We start from the raw sequence: 19958 nt of genomic DNA on the forward strand, positions 1-19958 counted from the left end.
GTGGGCGGCGGAGTACCGGTTCCCTGTCCCGAACTCCCGTGCTGACCTCGCAGCTTTGGGGATTTGGGCTCCTGGAACCCGGGAGGCGGGTGGGCACCAGCTTCCCCGACACGGAGTGGCGGGGCTCCCGACGGCCTTCCTGGACCCAGGCTGTGCTCAGAGGTCCCGAACTCCGACCGCGAGCGGGCCCCGCCAGCTCCTCTGACTCGGGCAGCGAGGCTCCCGTTCTGAGCCTCGGCTGCGGCCGCTCAGCTTTGCTGGAACTCGGCGGGCACCGGTTTCTCCATCCCGCACGAGACTCCGCGCATTTCCTTCCCCCATGCAGGAGGCAGATGCTCCGCTTCTCTAACCCCAGGCCGAGGACTGGGCATTGCCTCCTTGAGCCTCGGCGCCTGACTCTCTCTCAGATCTCCGAACCCATGGAAGCTCAGCTTTCCTGAGTGCAGGCGTGGGGTGCCCCGCCTCCAATCCCCTCAGTCTCCACCTCTCCTGGGGGAGCCTGGAGGAAGGCCCTTCTGTTGATCTTCCCTTGTAGAGCTAGCGGGATACCCTGAAAGGTGTCTCACTGGTCGGGCCTGCGATGGGTTAGCTATGACCCAGAGAGAGAGGCCGGCCTGCCCTCTGGCTTCCATCCAGCTCTCTTGTAGACAACTGCGAAAGCATCCAAACTCCAAAGGGACCGGACCAGTCAGGAGCTGGCCGTCCCTGCAGAACAGGTTCTGGCAGTGGCCACAGTCATCTTGGTGGCAGTGCCAGGCAGGGGGGCAGCCAGGTCCTAGAAAGAAGCTGGGTTCTCCCAGTAGGGGTGGTGGTGGGGGTGCCAGGGACAGTTCTGGGCTGCTGTGACCAGCTGTGACCCCAGCAGTTGCGGAAACCTTGGCCCTTCCTCTTAGGCTGGTGGGGATTGAAGGGAACAAGCAGTGCTTAGAATAGCCTCTGTCTCCTGAAGAATTACTGAGATTCGAGCTGAGCTGCATTGTCTCACTCTATTCTGGAAGCATTCTCAGGGTTTTAGCCTCAGGGGGAGACTTTTTAAAAATTTCCACTTTAAAAATATTAATTTCAGAAAGGCAGGGAGGGGCGTAAGAGATCAACTGAAGGACTTGTATGCATGCATATAAGCATAACCAATGGACACAAGACACTGGGGGGTAGGGGAAGCCAGGGGAAGGTCAGGGGGCGGGGAGGAGACATATGTAATACTCTTTGTAATACTTTAAGCAATAAAACAAAATTTAAAAAAAAAGAAAGGAAGGGAGAGGGAGAGAGAGATAGAAACATCAGTGATGAGAGAGAATCATTGGCTGCCTCCTGCATGCCCCCTACTGGGCATCGAGCCCGAAACCCGGGCATGTGCCTGACAGGGAAGGGAAGACCAGCTCCTAGTTCATGGGTTGATGCTCAACCACTGAGCCCCAGCGCCCAGACTTTTTCTGTTTTTCAGCTGAGGGAACTGAGACTTAGGAAGGTGCCTGGGGACCCCCAACCAGGAAGAGGCAGGTCCTAGGGCTGTGTGGTTTCCAGGAGCTGGTAGCCTTAATGAAGATGCCATGTTAGCTCACAAACTGACATACGGGCAGTGCTGTAATAACATTGGCCCACGCACAGTGAGTCTTCAGCAAATGCATTCCCTTATTGCCCTACGTGTTGACATTCCCTTCTCCAAGCCTGTGGCTGTGAGAGCGTCAGCTGGACAGATCAGGTCATGATGAGTGGGAAGGGTTTTCCAGAAAATACTAGAATGCAGCTGAGTTCCATGTTCATGCCTGGGGTTTGGAGTTGGGATGTGCCCAGGAGCCTTGAGTGCCCTGTGAGAAGCCAGTGAGAGCAGTTCATTCTCTCCTCACAGATCAACAGGAATAAGGGTGGAATGTCCTGGCATTCTTACCACCTGACATTCTTATCACACTACGAGCCCTGTGATAAAGACTTTGTAAGCATCAAATCCTCAGCTTCCTGGGAGAGATGCTCTTGCCACATTTTTCAGATGAGAACTTGAGCCCAGAGAGTCTGGGGGCCCTGTCCGTGCCAGTGAGCATCAGGGTCAGGTATCAACTCAGGCCCTTTTGAGTCCCAAACTTGAATTTGCAACCTCCGAGCAGCACTGCTGCATATATTCATAAAACGTAGGTTTTCAGATTTTCTGAGATCTCCCAGAATGCTTTCTTGGCTGGGATGTGGGATCTGCCTTCCTTTGGGGAGGTAGGCCGGCCTGGGTCCGGTCCCCACTGCTCTCTTCCATTCCCACAGAGGCCGAGCACCTCCCGACCGCCAGCCCCGGGTATGGGACCCAGGCGGGGGCTTCGCCGGCCCCTCCGGCCCCTCTGGAAGAAGAAGACCTCCGCCGCCGTCTCAAGTACTTCTTTATGAGTCCCTGTGACAAGTTCCGGGCCAAGGGCCGCAAGCCCTTTAAGCTGATGCTGCAAGTGGTTAAGATCTTGGTAGTCACTGTACAGGTGAGACCTGTGGGAGCCCCAGCAGGAATGGTGCTGTGGCCACTGTGTTCCTTGAAGGAGAGTCTGGGAGTCAGAACCTCGTCCTGACCCTGCGGCAGCATAATGGCTGTAACAATGGCAGTAATAAGTCAGAAAACCCGCTGAGCTCTAGGTGAGCAGCTCCTTTTAACCTCACACATGCCCCTATTTTGTAGATGAGGCAGCTGAGGCTCAGCGAGGTGAAGGGATTGGTCCAAAGTCACATGGCAACCAAGCACTGGGATTTGCTGGCACGTGAACCCAGGCAGTCTGGCGCCATGTTGACCCTCAAAGAGAACTGACCCGGTGGCTGAACAGATACTTGCCCCCTTTCCCATGCCAGGCTCTGTGCTGGGGTCTTGTGATCCCAAGATGAATCAGACCCTGCCCTAGGGTGCTGTGGCTTTGGACGTGTGACTGTGCTTCTAATTTCCCTTTGGTAAGGGTTCCAGCACTGTGGTACTTACCCTATAGGTCTGGGTTTAGCATGGAAGTTGGCATCAGGTAAACATTTCATGAACACTAGTTGCTACCCTGAGATATATGAGTGCCACTATGTGCTATGCATTGGGAACAAATGGTGGGCATGGAGTGGGTCCTCTACTTTTCCTCCATTCATGCATCGAGGGAGATCCCATCACAGCAGTGTCAACCCCCTGTCATCCCACCAGCTCATCCTTTTTGGGCTCAGCAACCAGCTGGTAGTGACATTCCGCGAGGAGAACACCATTGCCTTCCGCCACCTCTTCCTTCTGGGCTACTCCGATGGGGCAGATGACACCTTCGCCGCCTATACGCGGGAGCAGCTCTACCAGGCTATCTTCTATGCTGTGGACCAGGTGCGGGCAGCCAAGGGCAGGTGTGGGCAGCCAAGGGCAGGTGCGGGCAGCCAGGGCAGGTGGGCAGGTGGTGGTGGTGGGGCTGACGGACCCTCCCCTTCTCTGCCTACAGTACCTGATGCTCCCTAATGTGTCGCTGGGCCACTACGCATATGTACGGGGCGGGGGCAGCCCCTGGGCCAATGGCTCAGCCCTGGCCCTCTGCCAGCGGTACTACCACCGCGGCCACGTGGACCCAGCCAATGACACCTTTGACATCGACCCAATGGTTGTCACTGGTGAGTGGACAAGGCAGGGCTGAGCTATTGGGGGTCCCTGGCTGCTGGGATTAAAATCCCAGCTGTACCCTCATCCAGGAGATGGGTTGTCTTGAATATTGATAATTTGATGTATGCAACGTGTCTAGAAGAATGCTTGGCATGTAGAAAGAGTCAGGTGTTATGTTTAATATCATTAATCCACTAAACAGTTAGGGGCTACAGAGCTCCAGGCCTTAGTGTCTGTTCAGGGAATAGACATACTGGGCCCTGCCCCGGGGAAACGGGGGACAAACAACAAATGCTCAAGTACAAAGTGAATGAGGGCAGGGGTCTCTCAGGGACTCTGGGAGACCTGCCTGTGCCTCCCCCATCCTGTGCCCCTTCCCTGACTCCCTGTCCTCAGATTGCATCCGGGTGGACCCCCCTGAGAGACCCTTTGTGCCCCCCAGTGATGACTCCTCTCTCTCGGACGGCAGCGCCAGTTACAAGAACCTCACGCTCAAATTCCACAAGTACTGCCCGATGGAGGGGGTTGCCCAGGGCGGGGGGAGGCAGGAGGCCAGGTGTCCTTGGGGCCCCCCTGGCAGCCACTTCCCTGAAGGTGGGGGCAGGGCGGGCCAGGCGGATGCCTGCTGAGTGATCACTTCCCTCTGCCAGCTGCAGAGTCAGCATCGGGCAGGAACGTTGGCACTCTAGGGCCTGAGGGAGCTGTGGAGCTCCCTCCCCCTCACCAGACCCCTCCCCTCAGGCTGATCAACGTCACCATCCACTTCCAGCTGAAGACCATCAACCTTCAAAGCCTGATCAACAATGAGATCCCCGACTGCTACACCTTCAGCATCCTGGTGAGCTCGCGGTGTCCCGAGTAAGAGCATGACCCAGCCGTGATCTGGGGTGGGGAGCAGGACTTCTGAGCCCCAGGGCTCGGGACCCGTGGCCGAGGGCCGCATGTGGGTGCTGAGAGCCTGGAGCTAGACAGACCATCCTGCATGCAGGTCTGGGAGCCCGGCCGGTCCAGGCTCACTCTGTATCCCACCACAGATCACATTTGACAATAAGGCATTCAGCGGACGTGTCCCCATCAGCCTGGAGACCCAGGTCCACATCCAGGAGTGTAAGCACCCCAGTGTCTTCAGGCATGGTGAGTCCTCAAACCCTGGACCAGGGGCCCTGACCTGCCCAGGGATTTCAACACCCCAGACCAGCAGCAACCAGGGACCCTGACCTACCGAGGGATCCCTGAACCTCAGACCCACACTGACTGAGCTTCTAACTCAGAATAGCCTTGAGCCCGCTGACCAGCCCAAACCAGCCCTGCAGTCCCCTTGGCCTGGCCCGGCCCCAGCCCTGGCCTCCGAAGGCCCCAAGCTACCCCGGCTCTACCCAAGGCCCCTCCCCACAGGAGACAACAGCTTCCGGCTCCTATTTGACGTGGTGGTGATTCTCACCTGCTCCTTCTCCTTCCTGCTGTGTGCCCGCTCCCTGCTCCGTGGCTTCCTGCTGCAGAATGTGAGAGCCATCCCAGCGTCACATGTGCCCAAACCAGCCTTGCCCAGTTCTGGGGCCATAAGGGCTGTGGGTGGCACGAGGCTCCCGTGCCTGGAAAAGCCCTCACCCCCCCTGCCTCCTGCAGGAGTTTGTGGGGTTTGTGTGGCGGCAGCGGGGACGGGCCATCAGCCTGTGGGAGCGGCTGGAATTTGTTAACGGCTGGTACATCCTGCTGGTCACCAGCGATGTGCTCACCATCTCGGGCACCATCATGAAGATCGGCATTGAAGCTAAGGTGGGTCCTGCCCACACCTTTCCCGGGGCCCGGGCGGCCCCTTCCAGACCTTGACGCCTATACTGCCCCCACCGATGCCCACCTGGGGCCACGTTCCCCAGCCAGATGTGGTTGACACTGCTCCCACTCCTAGAACTTGGCCAGCTACGATGTCTGCAGCATCCTCCTGGGCACCTCGACGCTGCTTGTCTGGGTCGGTGTCATCCGCTACCTGACCTTCTTCCACAAGTACAATGTAAGCCTGTGTGGGTGCAGGCCGGGCCCTCCCTCCGGTTGGCAGCCACACGTCCCCCAGTTCCCACCTCCCAAATTCATACTCATGCGCAGTCACCAGCCCCTGCAGAGGACCCGCCATGAGCCTTTTAGCCACATACCTGTCCACCCAGACGTGCCTGTCACTGAGTCTGAGCAGGGACCGTGTGAGCCTACCCCCCAGCTCCAGGCTCCCCCTTCTCAGCTCCCCAGCTGTGCCCTCAGCCAGGCCCTGCCCGCTTCGCCCGTGTGCCCTGACGACCAGGGTTGTGGCCCTGCCCTCATCAGCCACCTGCCCGCTGCAGATCCTCATCGCCACGCTGCGGGTGGCCCTGCCCAGCGTCATGCGCTTCTGCTGCTGTGTGGCTGTCATCTACCTGGGCTACTGCTTCTGCGGCTGGATCGTGCTGGGGCCCTACCACGTGAAGGTAGGGACCAGCAGGGCTGTGGGGTGCACAGGGCCCACCGGTGAAGGTTCTCTGGCTCCTTTCCTCCAAGCCTACGTCCCAAGCCCTCGGCCCCTGGTTTAACTCTCACTGACCAGGACGCACTGCGTGACCCTCTGTACTTTACCAAGAGGTCTGCAGCGGTTCTGCCCAATGACTCTGGCCTTATGACCTTATTGACATGACGACTCTAAATGACCCCATTGTAACTGCTGATATTCTGCCCACTGTCCCTCTGACCCCTGGTAACCCTGGCCTTGACTCTAGGGCACTGTCATTGCATAGTGGGCCCCAGGTGGCCCCATTGTAACTACTAGTACTCTGCTGTGCCCCCGCCCAGCCCCCTCCCTCCCTACAATCCCACTGACTTCACTGCCTGGCCACAGTTCCGCTCGCTGTCCATGGTGTCGGAGTGCCTGTTCTCGCTCATCAATGGGGATGACATGTTTGTGACGTTTGCGGCGATGCAGACGCAGCAGGGCCGCAGCAGCCTCGTCTGGCTCTTCTCCCAGATCTACCTTTACTCCTTCATCAGCCTCTTCATCTACATGGTGTTGAGCCTCTTCATCGCGCTCATCACCGGTGCCTATGACGCCATCAAGGTCAGCCGCGCCTCCCCTCCAGCTTGCCTCCCCATGGGGCCAACGCACATCACACACAGCTCCAACCGGGGCTCTGTGTCCCTTGGAGGCCACCACGGGGGGTCTCAGAGGACATGGCAGGGTGAGGAGAGAAGGACCCAGGGAGAGAATGTGGGAGACTCTGCAAAGCCAAAGGAAATGGTGGCTGGAAATTAGGGGTCACAGGTGGGACTGCTGTCATGGCTTACCTGCCACCTTCTCAGTTTGATCAGGTGAGCTCCGGCCAGGTAGGGTTCTCGAGTCGGCTTTTACCAATACGGACACCAGGTCGCAGAGTTTCAGTGACTTACCAAGGTCAGCAACTGAGGGGTGAAACCAGGCTCAACCAGGAAGCCTTGCTCCTGACCCTCTGTCCTGTGGGGGGCAGACAGTGGGGGCAGAGCAGAATGTGCGGGTGGCAGGTAGGCAGGATTCTTTTAGCCAACGCGTCCAAGGGCCTGTTGTGAGCCAAGCCCTGTGCTGGGCCAGGCCTCTAGGAAACAAGGTGAGGTGTACACAGGCTGCCCAGAGCCAGTGGGCAAGACGGATAATGCATGAGCAGGAGTATGATCACTGCCGGTGAGAGCTAGGAAGCAAGCAAAGTCTCTAGAATGTGCTGTTCAATACGAGCCTCTAACCTCATGGGACTATTTAAATTTGGATTTTAATTAAAATGAAATACAATTCCAAAATTCAGTTCCTCACTCACACAATCCACACATCAAGTGCCCAGGAGCCCATGTGGCTAGCGGCTTCCTGATTGAACACCCTAGAATCAAACCTTTTCGTCATATCAGAAAGTTCTAGATTGAGAGGTGGGATCCCAAGAGAGGGAGCACCAGGGGGAAGGGGCGCCTGGAGCAAAGGCCACGTAGCCAGAAAGAACTTGGGGAAGAGATGGTGGCTCCCTCCGAGGCAGAGGGCAAAGGCTGGGCTCGCTGAACGCTGCGGTGTCCACGCACTGAGGAGTAGATGGGCGCCACCTGACCCAGGTGCGGGTCGCACATCCCAGCATCCAGGAGTCGGGGAGGTCTTCCTGGAGTCAGACCTTGACGCACAAGGGCCCAGAGGTGGGAGCCGCTCGGAACAGCGAGGAGACCCAGATGGCGGGGAAGGAGGTGGGGGAGGGCAGATTCAGGGAGCCCCTTGCACGCCGGCCACCCCGCATCTCTCCGCAGCACCCCGGCAGCACGGGCGTGGAGCCCAGCGAGCTGCAGGCCTACATCGCGCAGTGCCAGGACAGCCCCACCTCCGGCAAGTTCCGCCGCGGGAGCGGCTCGGCCTGCAGCCTGTGCTGCTGCGGCCGGAGCAGGAGCAGGTTCGATCCCCCGGGAACGGGGAGGGCTGGGCTGCCGGGGAGCTGCCGCCTGCCCGCCCCCTGACACTGCCCTCCTCCAGGGACGCCTCGGAGGAGCGACCGCTGCTGGTGAACTGACCCGGACCCGGGACCGCGGAGAGCCGGGCTGGCCATTCTTAGGGTTGGCGTTTAGGACTGGCTCTCGCACCCTGTGCAGGCGTGGGCCACTGGGTCGGACAAGCGTAGGGTGGATGTTAAATAAAAAGGGAAAATACACGTTGTGGTCCCATTTCTAGCGGGAGGTGCATTCCAAGACCCCCTCTTCTTCAGCCCCTTTAAGGCGTCGCCACACTCGGCCTGGCTCCGCGGCCTTCCCAGCGGCGGGGCGGGGCTTCGAGCGCCCTCGGCGAATAACTTAAAGGGGCCGCGCCGGGGGGCGACTCCAGCGGCGTTGGCAGAGTGCGTCCCGGCTGCGGCCTCCGGGTGAGTCCGGGTTTCCATCCCCCGCTTCGGGGGTTGTGAGCGAGTCCTCGGCTTTCCCAATGTCCTCCGCCGACTAATGGAAGCCCCCGGCTTTCTGATGCTCATTCCCCTGTTTCCGCACCGGGAGCCAGGTGTTCCCTAAAGTGGGAGGGGACTAGTCCCATCCACCCACCCCGCCCTGAAGCTTCCAGGTAATATCTCAAGGGTCCAATTACCTTAAACTCCCATTAATACTCTAGCGAAGCCAGAAGCATTCGCAGCCTCGGAAAAGTCGCAGTAATATTCCAGCATTCCTCGTATCTGCCACGGAGCCGGCGCGCTCGTGCCGAACGACCCCAGGGACATGCACGCCAGCTCCCGGGTTTCCCAGCAATAGTTCCGTCCTCAGAATCAGTGGTTTTTCACTGTCCCCAGTAATCCCGGCGTCGCCAGCAATGCCGCCAGCATCCAGCCCCAGGGATGCTCTGTTTACTATCACGTGACAGTAGATCTCCAGCATCAGCCAGTAACGTCCTGGGAGCCCACTCACTCCCAGAGCCCCAGGACCCTTCCAAGACCTCCGCACCCTCCAAGACCCCTCGTTATATTGTAAATCAGAAGACGCCTTCATCAATAAGCGCAATTTATTTGGAGTCCTGGTTATTTTCGCCAGCGCTAGCGGGCCCAGAGGAACTCTTGCTTCTCAAATTCTGGGGCCCAATATGGTGGAAGTCTCCCTTATTTATATATTTTTCAGCTCCTTGTTTTCCAAATTTGGAACTAGACTTCTGGACCTTCGGAGAAAAAGTTCTGTGTGCTGGGACAGGGCGGTGAGACCATATCTCAAGGCCTGGTCTGGCTTCAGCACTGACAGTTCTGTCTGGGGCAGAGTTTATGGCAGGGGTGGGCAAACTTTTTGACTCGAGGGCCACAATGGGTTCTTAAACTGGACCGGAGGGCCGGAACAAAAGCATGGATGGAGTGTTTGTGTGAACTAATATAAATTCAAAGTAAACATCATTACATAAAAGGGTACGGTCTTTTTTTTTTTTTAGTTTTGGGGGCCGTAATTTGCCCACGGCTGGTTTATGGCCTCTCTGGAATGGGGAGTAGTCTTATTTTCCCTATTATTTAAGCAAGCAAACGTTTACAGAAGCCAGAATAGCAGGGTTAAATTTTTAAACAGCAGTTTTTACCCAAGATGGAGGTTACTATGCTTCACCCTTGGGTAGGAGCTCCCAGCAGCACCCCCACGAGCCCCAGCCCCTGGGTCTTCCCCAGGGCAGGCTTGAGCCAGGAGCCAGGCATTTTCCCCGACCCCTTAGCTTAGGCTCTAGTTTTCCCGGGGGGTCAGGATGGATTAATCCCATAGGGTAGAGGCCGGCGTGAAGGAGCCGTGCCCTTGGGGAACCCGGGCGCTGGTTGCTGATAGTGGGTGCCCGGCGGCAGCCCTTTGGCCCTAGGGTGGGGGTTGGACAGGTAGAGCGGCTGATCGGCCCAGGTGCGTAAGTGAAGAGAGTCAGGCGGGACCAGAGACACGCCTCACTCCCTAGTCCAACCCGAGGTCAATTTGCCCCACCCCTCGGCCCCGCCGCGCCCCTCTAGCTCTCCCCCACCCAGGCTGCGGGTACGAAGGGGCGGGGCTTGTGGCAGGGGAGGGGCGGGCCCAGAGTGACGGGTTCCTCCTGCTTCTTGATTCCCAGGACTCTGGGCTACCAAACCTGTCGACCCGCCAGAAACAGCTGGTGGAGGCCCTTCTGCATGCAAGAATGGTAAAGCTCCGAGGTTGCGAGGCTCCGCGGGGACTACAACTCCCGACGAGCTCAGCGCGGCCCGCAAGAACTGGGCTGTGTCTGTTCAGGCGGAACTATATTTCCCGGCGTGCACCGCGCGCGGACGGCAGAGCCGCCGGGAAGAGTCGCGCCGCCTCCTACCCCCGCCCTGGGGGGGAGTCGCGCTGTCCCATTCTGCAGATGGAGACACAGAAGACAGGGGCCGCTGTGAACGTCTCGGGTGTGGACGTAGCGCAGTGGGATGGGGTCCAGGACGTCCTGGCCCCCGGGGAGGGCTCGGTGGGGCGGGTTTGCGATGCGCAGCCAGTGCCATTCGTCCCGCAGGTGCTGGGCGTGATGATCGGGGCCGGAGTCGCCGTGCTGGTCACTGCCGTGCTCATCCTCCTGCTAGTGCGGAGGCTTCGAGTGCCGAGTGAGGACCCCTCGGGCCCCTCTGGGGAGGCTGCGTTGTGGGGAGCTGAAATGCCGGTTCCGGAGGCAGTCGGGATTGGACCGGCTAGGGTCTGCACGCAGTGTCCCCTCTCTGGCCGCGTGGCGTCTGCGCAGAGCTGAGTGCCCCTCTCCCCTGATCCTAGAAACCCCCGCCCCGGAGGGCCCGCGGTACCGGTTCCGGAAGAGGGACAAAGTGCTTTTCTATGGCCGGAAGATTATGCGGAAGGTGAGTCCAGGACCAACAGGCTCCCGCTGGCCACGCAGAAGCCCTGCCCTTCACTTAGTCACAACTCCTGTAAACCCGTCCTCCTCGGTTAAGGACTTAGGCATCTGACACCCCTCGTCCCCAGGGTCTGAGCTAGCAGCTGACTGTTCTTCCCCTTAATTGTGCTAGGTGTCACAGTCCACTTCCTCCCTGGTGGACACCTCCGTCTCCGCCGCTTCCAGGCCACGCATGAAGAAGAAACTCAAGATGCTGAACATTGCCAAGAAGTAAGGCTGTGCGGAGTGCCCCTGGCTCCGGGGCGCCCTCATGGGCCGTTTGAGTGATCAGCCCATGTGTCTCCAGTTTCTTTCTACCCCGTGGGCCATCTTGGGAGTCTTCACCTCAGAGAGGCCATCCCTGAGCTGCCTCACACCAGACAGGCCGTCCCCCTAGGCTATCTCAGAGATACTCCCCTCCCAGCGACGCCTCTCCCTAGAGGTTATCTCTGAGCTATGTGCTCTTCCGTCAGTATCTCTGACACCTTGTGGGGTCTCTCTCTGGGGTTTCTAGGTAGGCTGTTTCATGGGTCTCATCACACAGGGGTGCCGCGTTGGAGTTTTCTCAGGTGGAAGAGCTATCTGTAGGCTCTGTTCTCCCGGGTTATCTGAGCAGACTTGCTACCTCAGAAAACATCTCTCCATGTCACCTACCTTGGAGTTCTTCCCTCATAAGGAGGCTGTGTCAGGGATTGTGTTCCCTGGGAGTTATCTCTAGAGTCTTCTTGCACGAGAAATACAGGAAGGACATTTAGGGGTGCCTGTCATTAGCAAGGGTCTGAGGAAGGCTCTTCCAGGGATCTTTTTAAGTTGCGAGCTGGCTCTGGGGTCTCCTAACATCATGGAATCCACTTCATGAGATATGAAGGTCTGTCCCAGGGCTGTCCATGACCAACATGTCCTATCACATGACTTTCTGTGACTTGCGAGGGCTGTCTCTGGTTCTCCATGATCAGATACCGTATCTCGAGTCTCCACATCTCAGTGTCTTCACACCCTTGAAAAGCTGCCCTGATGTTGTCATGACCATCAGAGGGCTATCTCAGGAATCTGACCTGGGGAAGGGCTAGCCCAAGGGCCTCCCTGTTCAGATGAGGAGCTCTATCTGGATTTCTCTATATCATGGAGTTTAACTCGGAATTGCTCATACTAGGGTCTATCTCAGGTATCTTGTGACCAGTGTGGAGGCTGTCAGAGCAGTAACTGACGTGCGGGGAAGGGCTCTCCCAGGTCTGTGAATAGCAAAGAGGCTATACCTGGATTCTCCACATGTAATGCGCGCTGCCTCAGGGTTCTCTGAGACCTGGGAGGAAGGATTAGCTCAGGGACCTTATAAAGAACAGAGCGGCTGTATCTGAAGTCTCCTCATATAATGGAAGTTACGCCAGGGGTCTGCCTACACTAGAAGGGCTATCTCAGGAGTCTGCTGTGTGATTGCTGGAAGGACTATGTCAGGGGTCCCATGACGAACAGGTGTTTTTTCTAAAGTCTGCCCGTGTCTTAGAAGCTATGCCAGGGGTCTAACTAGAGGGTCCATTTCAGGGGCCTATGACTAGTGGAGGGGTGATCTCAGGGTTTTTCTGTTTAGGGCCAGGTAGTAAACATCTTAGGCTGTGCAGGCCACATACAACTCTGCTATAACTATTCAACTCTGTTGTAGCATGAAAATAGCCAGACAACATGGACATGAATGAATGAATGTACCTATGTGCCACTAAAACTTTACGTACAAAAAAGAAATGGGGGCCTGATTTGGCCAGTAGGCCAGAATTTGCTGATCCCTGTTCTCTGTGACTCAGGAGAAAAGGTATATGGGGATCTCAGGTCTGCCCGTGCCTTCTCCCTGCTCGCCCCCATACCTCTCTCCTCCCACCAGGATCCTCCGCATCCAGAAAGAGACCCCAACACTGCAGCGGAAGGAGCCCCCGCCTGCCGTGCTGGAGGCTGACCTGACCGAGGGCGACCTGGCCAACTCCCACCTGCCCTCCGAGGTGCTCTACATGCTGAAGAACGTCCGGTCAGTGTCGGAGTGCAGGCTGGGGCTGCAGAGCCGGGTGCTGACCTGACCTGCATTCCTCCTCCCCTCCCCCATCCCACAGGGTGCTGGGCCACTTCGAGAAGCCGCTCTTCCTGGAGCTCTGCCGGCACATGATCTTCCAGCGGCTCAGCCAGGGTGACTACGTCTTCCGGCCAGGCCAGCCAGATGCCAGCATCTATGTGGTGCAGGACGGGCTGCTGGAGCTCTGCCTGCCAGGGCCTGTACGTGCTGCCCGAAGGGGGGTGCAGGGAGACAAGCAATGATGCAGTGGCCACTGGGGACAGGCACTGCTGTTGGTCATAGGGCTGGTGGTCTGGAGATGTGCAGGCAGGAGTTGGGAGCAGATGCCCGAGGGTATCTGGGGTGGTCAGTGGTTGCAGTTAGTTATGGACAAGAAGTGGGTGCTGGTCAGAAGGTTCGGTGGGGTTGGAGATCGGGGCATCAGTGATCACGGGTGGGTGAGTGTGAGGGCCAGTGGTGTGGTTGGAGATGGCATGCTGGTTGGCAGCCCTGGTCACTGCCCTGACTCCCACCGCCGTGTGTTACAGGATGGGAAGGAGTGTGTGGTGAAGGAGGTAGTCCCCGGGGACAGTGTCAACAGCCTTCTGAGCATCCTGGATGTCATCACTGTGAGTGATCAGTTTGGGGTGGCAAGGCGGCTGGGGCTCAGCGCCACACCCAGTGGACTGGGTTGGAGAGGCCCCGGTCTCCTGATGCTGCTGGTGGTTCCTCCAGGCACTAGAGTTAGGAAGAGCTGGGGGAGCAGTGAGGACTCTCAGCCCCTGACCTTGATTCTCCTCATATCCCTGCATCCCCAGGGTCACCAGCACCCCCAGCGTACAGTGTCTGCCCGCGCAGCCCGAGACTCCACTGTACTGCGGCTGCCGGTGGAGGCCTTCTCTGCAGTTTTCACCAAGTACCCCGAGAGCCTGGTGCGCGTGGTGCAGGTCAGCAGGCCGTCCACCTCCCTCATCACAGGCGCCCGCGGGCTGGGACCCAGCAGTCTCTCAGGCTGTGCTGTTAGCCCTGAGCAGCCAGACCTCTGTGCTGCCCGACTCTACCCATTAGCTGTCTTGATCCATCTCCCAGGCTTCTGCCACCTCACGTGGGTTCCTCACTGGAGCCTCTGTGGCTCTGCTCTCCCCTCAGTGCTCCCAACCTTGGTCTTGGCTCCAGCCAGCCTCCTCCCCACTTGTGGCCCCACCCCTTTAATGCTCCCTCTCAACTTTCTTTGGCCCCTCTGCTGTCTGACTTGCTTCCTGGCCCTGCCCCTCTTCTGGCTCCGCCCCTGTTGACCACGCCCCTGCAGATCATCATGGTGAGGCTGCAGCGAGTCACCTTCCTGGCCCTCCACAACTACCTGGGTCTGACCAATGAGCTCTTCAGCCATGTGAGTCGCTCGGAGAGCACGGGGTTGGAAGGGTGCAGCAGCACATGCCTCCCGGGATCTGCTATAACGGTGCTCTCTGCCCCCAGGAGATCCAGCCCCTGCGCCTCTTCCCCAGCCCCGGCCTCCCGGCTCGCACCAGCCCCGTTCGAGGCTCCAAGCGTGTTGGCAGCACCTCGGCAACGGAGGAGCCTCGGGAGGCCCCTGGCCGGCCACCTGACCCCACCGGGGCCCCCCTGCCTGGACCTGCAGGTGCCTGACATGACCCACGCTGGAGCCCCAGTGGCCTCTTAGCTAGGAACCCAGATCTGACTCCTGGCTGGTCCTCCAGCGACCTGTGGCCTCAGCTTTGTAGACCAAGCATGTCAAACTCGCGGCCTACAGGCCGCATGCCTCGTTTATTTGGCCGTGTTAGCCTTTGAGTTTGACATGCTCGCTGTAGACCCATTGGAAGTACCTTTCCTAGTCTCCTAGTCCCCAGGGACTCTGAGTTGACTGCTCCCCAGGCCCCTTCAGTTCCCCACCCCCAATGGTAGGAGCCTGAACACGTGTCTCCCTCAGGGGACCTGGTGAAGCCCACATCCCTGGAAGCCCCCTCGGCCCCCCTGCTGAGCCGCTGCATCTCCATGCCAGTGGACATCTCAGGTCTGGGGCCTTGGGCCGGGAGGGGGAGGCATCGGACTTCTGGGTTGGAATGCAGGCTGGCCAGTCTTTATTTTTCTTATCTGTCAAATGGAAACCCTGGCAGCACTTTCTGCTGACTTTTTCATGGGTGCTCATTGAATGATGCCCTCCCAGCTGTGGTGAGGATCGAGGAGGGCAGTCATTGGTTAGTCACGTCTGCACGGGTTGGCAGTTGTGGTCAGTCTTGTCTCTGTTGCTTTTATTGTCCCCTGCCCACTGCAGGCTTGCAGGGAGGTCCCCGCTCAGACTTCGACATGGCATATGAACGTGGCCGGATTTCCGTGTCTCTGCAAGAAGAGGCTTCAGGGGGGCCCCAGGTAGTCCCTGTCCGGGTAAGGCCCTGCCCTCTCTGCCCTTCCCCTGGCGGAGGCCCCTGAGGAGGAAAGTTGGGTGGGAGCAGGGAGGTCACAGGCCCTGTCCCATGTAGACTCCCACTCAGGAGCCCCGGGAGCAGCCGGCAGGTGCCTGCGAGTACAGCTACTGTGAGGATGAGTCAGCCACCGGTGGCTGCCCCTTCGGGCCCTACCAGGGCCGCCAGACCAGTAGCATCTTTGAGGCGGCAAAGCGGGAGCTGGCCAAGTTGATGCGGATTGAGGTGGGTGGCCTTGGCCCAGGAGCTGGGGGACTAAGTGGAGGGTGGGGGGAGGCCTGGCTGGACCAGTCTCAACCTCCGTCCCTCCCCAGGACCCCTCCCTCCTGAACAGCCGAGTCTTGCTACATCATGCCAAAGCCGGCACCATCATCGCCCGCCAGGGGGACCAGGTGAGGCTGACCCCTGACCTTTAAACATACAACTGTGACCTGAGACCCCTCTGATCTCTGATCCTTGCTCTTTGACCCCACATGTGGAACTTTTAGTCTATGATTTCCAGTCCCTGACCCTCGGATCCTACGACTGACCCCCAGCTCACGCACCCCTTATCCTCGAACCAAGCATGTCAAACTTTCGGCCCATGGGCCTTGTTTATTTGGCCTGTGTTAGCCTTTGAATTTTACATGCTTGCTCTGGACCAATCAGTCTCTGACCTCCAACACTTTTTTCTAAGACCCCAGCCCCTAGATCTGTTGCCTGCCTTGGCCTTTCCTGCAACCTGTTTTCTGAGTTTTTGGTTCTGTAATACACCCTGATGGTTTGGGCCCCTGCTGGGCACTTGGTAAATGTGTACGAATTGGAATCAGGACCCAGAGGCCATGAACTGGCCCCAGGAGCTGGACTTCAGTGCCTGCTGGTAGCACCTGGAGGTTTGGAAACTGCCCCATGAATCCCTCTAGTCTCCGTTTGGGGGCACTGAGGCCGTGATCTCATATCAGGACGCACAGGAAGGGGGTTCTGGGGGGAGGGGCTAGATTAAAACCCGGACTCTGGCCAGATACCCTGTGTGACCTTGGGCAAGTCATCTAGGAAATTCTCTGCTTCCTCATCTGTGGGATGGAAGTATTGCAGTAACTGCCACCAGCATGAAAGAGGAAATAGTCGGAGCTGCCTAAGGTTTGCAAGGGTGACAAGCCCAGGGAAGGGTGTGGAGCAGCAGCTCAGGGGTGACGCAGAGGGCAACATGGCATAGGTACTGAGACTGAAGCACTGCTTGGGCGGAATGTGGGGCGCCTGGCACCTGGCCTGTTGGCTGGCTGATTCACTGTCGCCCCAAGCTGCTTACTGCCGGGTTGGGCTCCTTTCTGCAGAGGGAGTTGGGTGATGCTTTTGCCAGCTGTTTGTGGTTTTGGGGAATGAGCTGAGAAAGTGCGGTCCTACCGTGGCTCCTGCGGGGGCACTTGGGCCCTGCTGACCTGGGAGACCCTGTTGGGCTCAATGCAGCCGTGGATGCTAACAGATCGCTCGGGGTCTTCTCAGGATCTTCTCAGGAGCTTTGTTAGGGATGTGACTGTCCCTCTCTCTGAAATTTCACACTGATGGCTTTCCACCTGGGAGAACGTTGCCCTCAGCAGACATTTGGTAATGTAGAGGCGTTTTTTATTGACTTGGGAGGGTGCTCCTGGCGTCTAATGGTTCGAGGCCAGGGATGCGAGAACACACAGGACAGCCCCCCAGCAGAATGATCCAGCCTAAAATGTCAGTAACGCCAAGGCTGAGAACTCTGCTTTGCACAGATATTTCTCAAAGTGTGTTTCGTGACACACCTGCACCACAAGGGTTCCGTGGCCAATAGGTTTGGGAAATGCCGGCTGCTTTATCTCTTTGTGGAAGTCCATTGAACAGCGTTAGCATATTCATGGCTCTGAGGAGTCCTGCAGTAGAGAAACTTGCTTCCCGACCTGGTGGCAAATGGCAGCCTCATGTCAGTAACGTCCATTCACATCCCAGACCCAGCCAGAAATTGTCTTAGGTGGTTCCAGCGCGTGTGTGTCTCCGGGGCTGGCCCTCCCAGGGGTCCTTGCAGTGTTTTGGTGCTCACTGGAGCTTTGTGAGGTGCCAGACAGGTTGCTATGTTGGGGGAAGAAGAAATCTGTCCATATCTGTACAGTTTCACTTCCTTGTTTATCAAAGGTTGGAAAAGGGAGGTGTCCAGGGAGGCAGGCCAACCAGAGAGGAAGGAGAGGGGCACCTGTTCGTACTTAGTATTTGCTGTGTCTCAGGTCCTGCTGGACAGATGTCCCAGGCCCCGTGTAGCAGCTGCAGAGGCGGAAAAACCAGGCCTCTGCCCCTGCGAAGCCCACAGTTCTGGTGGACATTCCATTCAGAGGACGTAGATCCTATGCGCTTAGTGCATAGATAGAAGGAGCTGTTCTCGGCCCTACAGACTCTGGCTCAGGGGGGCAGCATCTCTGAGGACGTGACCTGCAGCTAAGAAGGCAGGTGGGAGGGAGGGAAGTGTAAGGGGAGGAAAGAGCATTCTGAGCAGAGGGAACGCTTGTGCCAATTACTTGCTGGGTGAGAAGTAATACGTCGTTTTCTAGAAACCAAGGATGTCAGCAGGCATGGAGGGGAACAAGGGATGGGGAACAGGGGATTTTTTATTTTTGGTGATAGTTTTATTGAGATATCATCCACATACTATGCAGTCCACCCATTTAAAGAGTGTGCTTCGGTGGTTTTTAGTTTATTCACAGAGTTGCACAGTCCATTTTAGAACGTTTTTGTCACCTTGAAAAGAAATCCCATGCACTGTAGCTGTCAGTCTCCTGCCTCCTCACCCACCCACCCACCCCATGCCCTAAACAGCTCTAGTCTTACTTCTATCCATTGGCCTGTTCTGGACACTTCATATACATGGGATCACATGCTCTGTGGGCTTCTGTGTTTGGCTTCCGACTGAGCATCATGTTTGCAAGGTTCAGTCCTGCTGAAGCACGAATAATGTTTCACTGTGTGGACATTCAGCCTTTTGCTGATCCATTCCTCCGTTGATGTCCATGTGGGTTATTTTCTACCTCTTGGCTATGATGCATAATGCTGCTATGGACACTTACGCACACGTGTCCCTGTGGACATGAGTTTCATTTCTGTTGGGTAGATACCTAGGAGTCAAACAGCTGGGTCATACGGCAGCTCTGCTTTTAACTCTCTGAGACCGTTTTCCAGGCTGCACCCTGTCCTCTCCCCGCCCACCTGCTGTACGAGGTTCTGGTTTCTCCACATTCTCTTTAACATTTTTTGATCCTAGCTCTCCTAGTGAGTGTGAAGTGGCATCTCATTTTGGTTTTGATTTGCATTTCCCTAATGAGTCATGATCTTTTCATGTGCTTATCTCTCTTATATTCAGATCCTTTGTCCATTTTTAAATTGGGTTATTTGTTTCATTATTGAGTTATAAGATTTCTTTATATATTCTGAATTCAAGACCCTTAGTAGGCCATATGACTTGCAAATATGTTCTCCCGTACTGTGACTTGTCCATTTACTTTCTTGATAATGTCCTTTGAAGTTCAAAAGTTTTATTTTGTTGCTTATGCAACAAAAATCCATTATCAAATTCAAGGTCATGAAAATGGATCCCTGTATTTTCTTTGAAGAGTTTTATAGTTTTAATTCTTACATTCATGTTTTTAATCCATTTTGATATGGTGTAAGGTGAGGATCCAACTTTATTCTTCCCTGCGGCTATCCAATTGCCCAGAAGAGCAAAGAGGATTGAAGCCACACCCCCTACGTAGCCAATGCTTGCAGCCTCTTGCTGGCTGTGTTGGAAAGAATTCATGGGCCATAATCTGGGCTTAAGAGTTTGGTGATCCATTAGCAATGTCTGCCCTGGGAGCTGAATAATATGGAGATATGTATATGTATATGTGTGTGTGTGTGTGTGTGTGTGTGTGTGTGTGTGTGTGTATATCAGCTGAGCTATGCAAAGCCTTCACCCCCTCCTCCGCTTCCGGTGGGTGAACTGACCTGAGTTGGGGTGGAAGTGTTGGCCCTGTGCCCATCTCCTGGTGCCTGCCCGTAGGATGTGAGCCTGCACTTTGTGCTCTGGGGCTGCCTGCACGTCTACCAGCGCATGATCGACAAGGCTGAGGACGTGTGCCTGTTCGTAGCACAGCCGGGCGAGCTGGTTGGGCAGCTGGCTGTGCTCACCGGGGAGCCCCTCATCTTCACGCTGCGAGCCCAGCGGGACTGCACTTTCCTGCGGATCTCCAAGAGCGACTTCTATGAGTACGACTGGGCCCTGTGTTGGGGGGCCCTGACTCCCTTCCGCCATGGGAGAAACCACGCCCCTGAAGGCTTACACCTGAACAGGGGGGCTTTGGGCCCTTCCAGCCCCACCTCCCGGCCATCACCCGCCCGGCCCCTCCCTCAGGGCAGCCCCAGGACACCCGGCCCCTGCTCCCCGTCCTGCCTCTGCAGGATCATTCGCGCACAGCCCAGTGTGGTGCTGAGTGCCGCGCACACGGTGGCGGCGAGGATGTCCCCCTTCGTGCGCCAGATGGACTTCGCCATCGACTGGACCGCCGTGGAGGCCGGACGCGCGCTGTACAG

The 19958-nt window shown here is 57.2% G+C and overlaps 2 protein-coding genes across 2 annotated transcripts in view; both read left to right on the forward strand.

The window, feature by feature from the left end:
* The window catches only part of MCOLN1 (mucolipin 1), an 8614-nt gene extending 367 nt beyond the window's left edge, over positions 1-8247 (forward strand). Inside the window, exons 2-14 of the mRNA XM_014538581.1 lie at positions 2251-2456; positions 3146-3313; positions 3426-3591; positions 3977-4085; positions 4322-4418; positions 4615-4714; positions 4976-5082; positions 5207-5356; positions 5490-5591; positions 5914-6036; positions 6441-6656; positions 7853-7992; positions 8073-8247. Of these exons, the coding sequence (XP_014394067.1) occupies positions 2251-2456; positions 3146-3313; positions 3426-3591; positions 3977-4085; positions 4322-4418; positions 4615-4714; positions 4976-5082; positions 5207-5356; positions 5490-5591; positions 5914-6036; positions 6441-6656; positions 7853-7992; positions 8073-8109 (1721 nt within the window). The 3' untranslated portion in view covers positions 8110-8247. The remainder of the gene's footprint in view (positions 1-2250; positions 2457-3145; positions 3314-3425; positions 3592-3976; positions 4086-4321; positions 4419-4614; positions 4715-4975; positions 5083-5206; positions 5357-5489; positions 5592-5913; positions 6037-6440; positions 6657-7852; positions 7993-8072) is intronic.
* Positions 8248-10223: 1976 nt separating this feature from the next.
* The window catches only part of PNPLA6 (patatin-like phospholipase domain containing 6), an 18934-nt gene continuing 9199 nt past the window's right edge, over positions 10224-19958 (forward strand). The window contains exons 1-15 of the mRNA XM_014538582.1: positions 10224-10638; positions 10802-10884; positions 11053-11150; positions 12796-12936; positions 13019-13178; positions 13506-13586; positions 13776-13904; positions 14267-14347; positions 14434-14596; positions 14906-14989; positions 15251-15360; positions 15456-15623; positions 15713-15790; positions 19429-19634; positions 19827-19952. Coding sequence (XP_014394068.1) covers positions 10407-10638; positions 10802-10884; positions 11053-11150; positions 12796-12936; positions 13019-13178; positions 13506-13586; positions 13776-13904; positions 14267-14347; positions 14434-14596; positions 14906-14989; positions 15251-15360; positions 15456-15623; positions 15713-15790; positions 19429-19634; positions 19827-19952 — 1940 coding nt within the window. The 5' untranslated portion in view covers positions 10224-10406. The remainder of the gene's footprint in view (positions 10639-10801; positions 10885-11052; positions 11151-12795; positions 12937-13018; positions 13179-13505; positions 13587-13775; positions 13905-14266; positions 14348-14433; positions 14597-14905; positions 14990-15250; positions 15361-15455; positions 15624-15712; positions 15791-19428; positions 19635-19826; positions 19953-19958) is intronic.

The sequence above is a fragment of the Myotis brandtii genome, unplaced genomic scaffold (assembly GCF_000412655.1).
Source record: "Myotis brandtii unplaced genomic scaffold, ASM41265v1 scaffold193, whole genome shotgun sequence".
Taxonomy (NCBI): domain Eukaryota; kingdom Metazoa; phylum Chordata; class Mammalia; order Chiroptera; family Vespertilionidae; genus Myotis; species Myotis brandtii.